This window comes from Ostrea edulis, chromosome 4 (assembly GCF_947568905.1).
Source record: "Ostrea edulis chromosome 4, xbOstEdul1.1, whole genome shotgun sequence".
Classification (NCBI taxonomy): domain Eukaryota; kingdom Metazoa; phylum Mollusca; class Bivalvia; order Ostreida; family Ostreidae; genus Ostrea; species Ostrea edulis.
In genome coordinates this window covers 3063187-3072458 of record NC_079167.1, presented here as the reverse complement: position 1 = coordinate 3072458, position 9272 = coordinate 3063187, and the positions used below count along the sequence as shown (strand labels likewise).

General features: G+C 35.6%; 1 protein-coding gene across 3 annotated transcripts in view; it reads left to right on the top strand.

Annotated features, from left to right (window-relative positions):
* The first annotated feature begins 856 nt into the window (after positions 1-856).
* Positions 857-9272, top strand: part of LOC125668610 (RB1-inducible coiled-coil protein 1-like) — a 35461-nt gene continuing 27045 nt past the window's right edge. Inside the window, exons 1-3 of one of the 3 annotated variants that reach the window (XM_048902905.2) lie at positions 887-1154; positions 2080-2100; positions 6763-6841. In XM_048902905.2, the coding sequence (XP_048758862.2) occupies positions 6774-6841 (68 nt within the window). In that variant the 5' untranslated portion in view covers positions 887-1154; positions 2080-2100; positions 6763-6773. Of the gene's footprint in view, positions 1155-2079; positions 2101-6762; positions 6842-9272 lie in introns of all 3 variants that reach the window. The other 2 variants (XM_056161626.1, XM_056161627.1) reach the window with 2 other exon arrangements.

Sequence of the window (9272 nt, the reverse complement as noted above, 5' to 3'; positions counted from 1 at the left end):
TGCATAAAACTAAACAGCAAACTAAAACAGTATATAAATTGAAAAATGAGATTTTCTTTCACCCATACACCTCCACACCGTACGTGTCCTCGACAGGAGCTGCATCTGTAGTTTTTCCCCCGTCCAAGTGTCTATGAAAGTTCTAAATTGACTGAAGAAGGAGATTTCCTTTATATGGTTGGGTAAGGATTTCCACAATGGCGGCTGCATACCGTGGCTTACCACACCTAGTAGTTCTTGGTCTTGGAAGTTCTAAGGTCGATCTTTTGGTATATCTGAAATTATGTTTCGTGTTTCTTAGCTGGACCAAGTCTTGTAGGAACAATGGACTTTGCTTATTTATAATTTTAAAAACTTCAAGGACCATGGCTCTGAATACGCCAAAAGGTGATTTTGAATTTTCACTGATAATAAATTATTTCACGTGTGATATCCTGTTTCACTGATAATTGGAGAAGGAAACTGTTATATTGTTTTGTCCTAACTATTAAGTTCATATTTCAATAATTGTACTTGGCAATTGGTTGAATTATACGGGAATGACTGTTGCTCGTTAAGTACTATGACAGAGGACAGGATCCTGTTCACACAGCTGCGATCATTCGAACTCCGAACATCGCTCGGTGTTTTCTGTCAAGTAAACAAACCCACGAGCAATGTTCCCATTAGGTAAGACCGTCAACATTATATATAAGTTTTTCAATTTGAAATGATTTCAGCTTGATCACATAACACCTAGTCATTTATACCTCTGCTTTAACGGGTATAGTGGGTACAACACATCGTTCGGCCGGAAAAAATTCGATATTGACGGAAAAGACCGAGCAATGTTCCGATTATCAATCATAGTAAAGAGTTATTTCCCATTCAAGAACTCTTTCATGTATTACATTGTAAACATGGAAAATGTCTACCCAAATATTTTTGTTGTGTAAAAATATACATTACTCATTGAAACGCGCAACAAATGTTTGTAGTTGAAGTGTATCCGAAATTATATGACGATATTTGACCATTTGTATTTAGGATCGAGAGAATGACACCCGCATGAATATATTTTGGCGTCTTTACCATAAAGTTTATGGTGTCGTCATCTGGTCGATCAGAAGAGTGAATTTGTAAACACAACAGATCAAGGTGAACAAGTGCATCAGGTAAGAAGAAAATAAGGGTTTGTGAAAAACGTGTTATTAAAATTAGAAACCTTTGTTTTCAGAAAAGTGAAGTTGATAAATTAGGTCAAAGGTTCGTCCAGTCAACCATGGCTTACAAAAACAGCTGTTGGTAACACGAGATCATCTGTCCATTACCGTGTCTTATCAGCACAGTAATAGCATTCTGGAAATACATGTAACTTCCTTTGATCAAGAAATGATGCGAATTTAACTTGATAAGTAGGAATTGGGGAAATTGCGTCTCGTTGCTAACATATATATAGATCTATATATAATATTATGTATCTGTGCAGTAGTTCTTGAGAGATGGTCAAGCAGTTAGCCTGAATGTATAGAATATACAGGCGAATCATTAACTGTAATGCATATGAAAGTAAACAGATATTTTTATTTTGTACTTGTTACTTCTCATTTACTCATTTGAGTTGAGTTTAATGTTACTGTGTTTCAAATAAATCTGATGACAGCTATAGGTAGCTTTATGGTTATCTGTACACAGGCATAAAACTAGAAAGGTTATTTTGTTTCAATCAATTCATTCCTTGATTGCACTTCTAGATATATTTTGATTGGACATGTTACTGAATCTTTTGTGCGTTTATACTACTAAACATGTCCCATCTTGAACAGGATTAGCTTCGAGCTGCCACATTTTAATTTAATTCATGGAATCTTAATCTGACTACTATATTAATTATAAATGATTGTGGAATATGAATTGTAGCTCTTTGAACATATACTATGGATATATATATTTTTGGGATTATTTGATAATGTCCAAAGGACTCCATGCAATAGTTACTATTTTCTGGCCACCTAAATTACATTTTGAGATATTTACACCAGTATAACACTTGAAAATACCACATTGAAATTTTATTCCTTTTATGATGTCACATTTTAGTAATGATGCCAAGAAAATGAGGTAATTTCATAATTTTCTTAATTTAGTATTTTTCTTCTTCTGTTTTTAGCAAAATTATATGTATCGGTATTTATTGGAGAGGAGACACTGTTTACTGATAATATTGTAATATAAGAAAGGAGAAAATCTATGGTTGGACTGGGAATCGAACCCGGGACCCCTGCATTACTAGTAAGATGCTCTAACCACCAAGCTACCCAGGCCAATATCCACGGTCCATATAGCCAGGCCTAACTACTCATTTTTCCTCCCTTCTTTTAAAAATTGTCTTTACCCTTGAAGACACATGGCCCATATTCCTTTGCCCCAGGGAGAAGTTCCTTTAGAGGACTAGGAGTGTTTACGGCACCAGATGTATATAGGAAAGGAGAAAATCTATGGCTGGACTGGGAATCAAACCCGGGACCACTGCATTACTAGTCAGGTGCTCTAACCACTGAGCTTCCCAGGCCAGTATCCAGCCCTACTACTGTAACAATTTGTGAAATGAAAATATTAATGAAATATTTGTGAAATTGTGTCCAATAATGCAAGTGCTTTTATTTTATTTTTGAAACAAAATGTATATGATATTTTAAACTTTAAAAGAAGAAAGAGGTCATGAAGGCCATCATTTTATCCAGAGAAATGCTAGTTGTAAAGTAAATCAAATGTTAATATTAAATTCCTAATTGAGTGAAATAGACATTATTTTTGATTTACCTAGTAAATAAATAAATCACTCCACTCAGGGTGTAATTATTGACACCTTAAGCAGAGCTTGCCTGCCATATTCAGACCAATAAGTAGTCTAATTGGTGGTATCCATGATAATTCACTTAATAGGCTTAATTATGAGTGCTTTCTCACAGAGTGAACAGTGTCTAAAATAGGAGTGGATAGGGATGTCACCTGATATAAATGAAAGAAGAAACAATTCAATGAATGTAGTAATGAATTAGATGTAAATGAAATTGATTCTCTAGGAGCAAGGATTCACCATAAACAGGTACAGATACATTGTTTTAATGCATTTGAAAAATGATAATGAATCATTTACAATTGAAAGATTTGCTATATCCAAATTTGTTGTATCAAATTTTTAAAAAATGAAATACCAATACTGTTCAATATAAACGCTTAAATCAATGTATGATTCATTGCTTCGATTTTCAGATCAATACGTTTATTACAAACGTGTTCAGTAAAATACATCAGGCTCGGCCTGCACTTATTATTTTTACCTGCATGAGGGACAAAATAGCATCAAATAACATTCAGACTGTCGTTTGCCTAGAGTCTGATGAAAATAATAATGAACTTTATCGGTTTGAATCACAGAGCCAACAGACATCCTACCGTTTGGCAGTTTGGAAACATTTTGCTTTTAAAATTAAGATTGTGAAACTTGGTAATTAAATTTTTCTTCAATGTTATTATTGGTTTCTTGAAATTGTATCATATATATTGAAAGTATTGAATCATGGCATAAGTATTGCAATATGTATTGTATCGTGAAGGGAGCGTATTGTTTCAGCCCTATAATATCTGTAACTTTGCTGTATCCATGTATTAAACTTATTTTACTGTAATGCATACGAGTTGAAATACACAGGACTAGGCCTTTACTGTATATATATTGGATGAGTTGAAATACACAGGACTAGGCCTTTACTGTATATATATGGTATGAGTTGAAATACACAAGATAAGGCTTACCTCATCAACAGATGTCTACTAGGTGGTTTCGTTCCGATTATCTGTTCATCTAAGTGGTTTGTTTTAGTTACCCGTGTGTCCATTGTAACTGGTCATGCAGATTGATCAATTTATGAATAGCATTTTGATTAAGCAATAATCATCATTTTTGGTAAAATAAAAAATTCTTGGTCTAAACATTATATTTGCCAATATAACTTATCATTGGGTCAAATGCTGTCTGACTTGTTTCATACCGATTGTTATAGGCCGTTTTTGGCACACTGACTTCGACTACGGATAACTCCGTTTTCCTGACCAAGATATAACTGTGGCAGATGTGACTGGTCGACAGGGTATGCTTACTCCGCCTAGGCATCTGATTCCACCTCTGGTATATCCAGGGGTCTGTGTTTGCCCAACTCTCTATTTTGTATTGCTTATAGGAGTTATGAGATTGATCACTGTTCGTTATCTTCACCTTTTGTTATAGATAAAATTGCTTATAATATCGAAGTTTCACATTTAAACATGTTATATTAAAAGTTAACACATTTTTCTTATTTAATGAATGAACAGAGTGTTCCACTGCTTTTATGTTTAATTTGGCTTCCTAGACAAATAATAGAAAGCTTAAATATGTGTATTCTGTGGTTCACTCGGATAATGCACTTGCATAATGTTACTTCACTTTCGGCTGATGATAGCAGATGCCCCCCCCCCCCCCAAAAAAAAAAAAACCCAGCCATTTTCCAAAAATGGTTCCAATGTCTAAAGATATTGTGTCACAGGGTTTTCATCAGCATTTACCATTAAAAAATGTTCAATTGTTTATTTACAAAATTATTATTATGTTAATCTAGGGAAGATAACACAAACTGTTTACTGGTTCGATACTGATTTCATTAGACCAAATATATTGAACAGAAAGGGGAAAATGCAACAAATCAGACCGGGATTCAAACCCGGGCCCCCTGAATCTCTAGTCAGATGCTTTACCAACTGAGCTATCTGGCCACCAGCGATCAAATCCAGCTAACTTCTACAGTATATTATACATTTACTACTTAAACCTGTCCAGTTGAAATTCTTTATGTCAGTAATAACATTATGATATAAACACGATAATTTGACTTTATCTAGAACTTCAGAAAATTTTCTCCAAAGAAATGTTCAAAAATCCAATGTCTGACATTGGTAATTATACCCCCCGCAACAAGTTGTGGGGGGGGGGGGTATACTGGAATCGGGTTGTCCGTCTGTCTGTCCGTCCGTCTGTAGACGCAATGGTTTCCGGGCTCTAAAGCATTATCCTTTTCACCTACCGTCACCATATCATACATATGGACTACCCATGGGATGAAGATGTTCCCTATCGATTTTGGGGTCAAAAGGTCAAAGGTCAAGCGCACTGGACATCGAAGTAGCAATATGGTTTCCGGGCTCTAAAGTGTTATCCTTTCCACCTACAGTCACCATATCATACATATGGACTACCCATGGGATGAAGATGTTCCCTATCGATTTTGGGGTCAAAAGGTCAAAGGTCACGTGCACTGGACATCGAAGTAGCAATATGGTTCGGTTTGTCATGCCATTTGTTTTTTACACTCAGAAAAGAGGTAGTTTATACCTATTACCAACACCCTTTGGGAGATTGGGGTAAGCGGGGGGTATTCTTAGTGAGCATTGCTCACAGTACCTCTTGTTTGGCACAGGAAACACTGCCCCAATCAACCATGTGCCATGTTTTGACATGTGTAGACTACTGTTTTAAAGGAGTTCTGCATAGGTAAGTTAAAGGCAAAACCACTCGACTATAGCTCATTCTTCAACCATTCATAATTTGACATGTTAAAACAGGGTGAAACCAACAAGGGTGAATCCACTTGGGGTAAAACCACCCAATTCCCAAAACCACATGAGAACAAGAGAGATTTCAGTTCTCATATGAAATTCACACGGTTGCGTGCAAGTCAATTGTGCGTCCCCACCTTGGTTTTAAACCCTTGATGTCTCCAAAACTTTAAAAGAAAGTCTATAACAAATAAATGAGATGTGCCACTGGATTTTACCATTACATTATATTAGTCCTTTTAGTGCTGGTTAGCACATAAGGCCATCACCAGAGCTCTCCCCTGCTGTCTGTCTTGGGGCAAATGTTGGATCTGTCCCCGTGCCCATCCCTGTTCCTTCATTTCTTTTTCTGTTGTACGATGCCATGTCACTCTTGGTCTTCCTCTCTTCTTCCTGCTGGAGTCCATCTCATTGCAACCCTTGGGATGGAGTCTGGTTGCATTCTTAAGACATGACTTATCCATTCCCATCTCCTTTCTTTTACCACAAGGAAAAGAGGCTGTGTGTTGGTTTGTCTATAGAGCTCTTCATTGCTGATGGTTCTTGACCAGAAGATAAGCAAGATTCTTTTGAGACATCTGGTCTGGAAGACATTTATTCTGTTGGTATTAGAAGATGGTAGAATATTCTTCCATTCTCTCCACAGTAATTACTTTATCTACCTTAGATAGTATTGTAAGAATATATATGGCATTCGCCATTCACAATGTGTTGGGCTTACCAACTTTAATAAGGGGCAGATAATTCATTGATTACTTTCACTTTTCCACAATGAAAATTCAGTGTACAAATAAAAGAAAAATTATGACTATATTTTTTAGTTTTTCATAATTTGTCTCTATGTTCGAATCTTCTCAAGATCATTACAATAATTTGTGAAACTTAATATATATAAGTTTGAAGTTTTGAACATGCTCAAAACTTTCTGGCGGATAGACTGGACTTCGAAACAGACAAGAAATGCAAAGGAATTGAGACCAACGGATTGTCAATTTTGTCATGCATTGGACATCCGTTAGCTTTATCCAGTGAGGTGTGACTGCTAAAAATATCCTCAAAAACAAAAACTCAATCCGATGAAGGCAATTCAGGTGAACAGTGTGGTCCATTAGTCTCTTTTCATTTCAGATTGATCCAAGATGTTGTTCGTCTTCCATGTTGACACGGGAACCATGATGACCTTTGACATGGGTCTCCTAGCAGGAAGGTAATAAGTTTTCAATGCTTTCAAATTTACTTAGAAACAACAAACATAGATTTCCACAGTTTTTTTTATCAAAATTTTGTCATAAGCATGTCTGTGTATCTAGCATAATTATTTATATGCCAAGTAGGCTAGGCACAGTCTACTAATTTATTTCCCATAAGTGACAATGTTTTGCCTCGTAGCTTCTTCCCCAATTACCAGACATCCCTCAATTTATGAAAAGGTCATCAAATTTTCTCTATTAGATGAAACTCTTATGGTGGCATGTCAGATTCATTTTCCAGCAAAATGTATTGCTTTCTGAAGGAAACTCCTGAAACTGAAAGGAAGGCTAGGGGATTTTCCTATTTTGGTCAAATTGGAGAAGGTTTGTGCTAGGCAATGTTGAATTAATCCTTTTATTCACATGATACTGTTGAATCATTTTAATTGATGGGTATAAGCAAAATTTTGCTGTTTCGTGGGGATGTAATTTCGTGGGCAAGCGATACGATGTTACTAGGAGAGATAACTCTACTTTTTCCCTTATCATTAGGGTCTCACTTGAAATGTGGGAGTCCTGTAGGAATCACATTGTTTGTTAGGGCATCTGTCTGTCTGTTTGTCGTCAGTTTTCAAATTTTGTTGATCAATAAATTTTGGGACTGCAGTTCATATTGCTTTGTTTGTCTGTCTGTCTGTATGTATAGGACAGGATAAGTTGAAAAGTTTTCAACATAGCCTACAAAGGTAGTAAGACACCAATAGATTTTGTTCTGTCTGTCCAGTATCACGTTTTTTTTTTCAAGATATAGCTTTCATTAGGTCACCTGAGTCACTCAGGTGAACTATTGCTATTGGTCATCATCTTTTGTCGCACATTGTACATTAACAATTACATTTTTAACTTCTTGATAACTACTCTTCCATTAATTCTTTTCAAATTTGGTATGAAGCATCTTAGGGACAAGGGGGACATAAATTGTAAATTTCAGGACCCCTGCACCCTGTGGCCTCAGGGGTGGGGCAAAATTTTTCAAAATTGTTCTTTTCAAGAACACATCTACATATATGTATGAGAAAAACTAAATGCATAGTCATGTAGAACAGGAAGGCCTCTACCAGAAGTATAAATTTCATGATCCTCAAAGTAGAGGTTCTGACTCCAGGATGGTACTAAACTCTGTACATAGTGTTTATGTGTAAGACATTTAGATAACATCTTCTTTAATGCTATTGATACTGAATTGAAACTAAATGGATATTTAGAAGGAGCAGGTAGCCCTTTACCAAAGTTGTGAATCCGGATTCTATGGGTAGGGGTTATGGTACTGGGGTTGGGCCAAAAAACAGTCATAATGTTAACAATTTAACATTTTGAATTTCTTGATAACTAACTACCCTTCCAATTCTTTTAAAATTTGGTATGAAGCATCTTGGAGACAAAAGTGACATAAATTGTAAATTTTAGGACTCCTGCACCCCCGGGGTCCTAGGCGTGGGGAAAAACTGCCAAACATTGACCAATTTTCAAAAATCTTCATCATCTGTAAGAAAAACTAAATGCATAGCCATGTAGAGCAGAAAAGCCTCTACGAACTTGTAAATTTCATGATCCCAAGACAAGATGTTTTGGTTCCAGGGTGGGGCCAAAATGATCATAGTGAATATTTTCTCTATCATTTGAAGGACTTCTTTAATTTTGCTGATAATTTATAAAAAACTAAATGCATCTTAGGAAATGCAGAAAGGGATTTACCAAAATTGTGAATTTTGCAACCCCAGGGTTTTTACTCTATAGTGGGTCCAAAATATTCATGTAGTTTGAAGATAACACATATTAAGCAAAGTCTTTCATCAGTATGGGTATTTTGGGGAGCATTGTGTTTTAAGAACACATTTTATTTTATTCTGTTGCTGAATATTACAATTTAGCTTCTGATCAATATGCAGAACAGGAAAATTGATATAGATTCAATAGCCCGTGGGGCTAGTAATACTTTTAACTAATAATCAGGTGACGGATAAGGCCTGTGGATCTTTTGTATTTTATTAAAAAAATAGTTGACCATTAAAATAAGACACCTATTAATATATTTTGGAGTTATCAGGTCAAAGGTCGGAGTCACAACAAACCTTCAGTCTCTGACTTTACTTTTATTGTGATAAGTTGAATAGTTTTCAACAAGTAGGAAGCTTTATATTTTACAGAAAAGTCTACCGGTAGGTCACAACAGACCTTCAATCCAAGTTAAATACATTTTCATTATGATATAATATTATGAAAAATTTTCAACATACAGCTTTCATATTCTACAGAAAGGTAGCTGTTATTGAAAGAAGACATCTATAAGATTATGGGAATCTGCCTGTCTGTCCATCAGCACTTTTGTTGAAACTTGACATCTTTAACATTTTTCAAGCTTTCATATTCTATGATCATTAAAAAAGG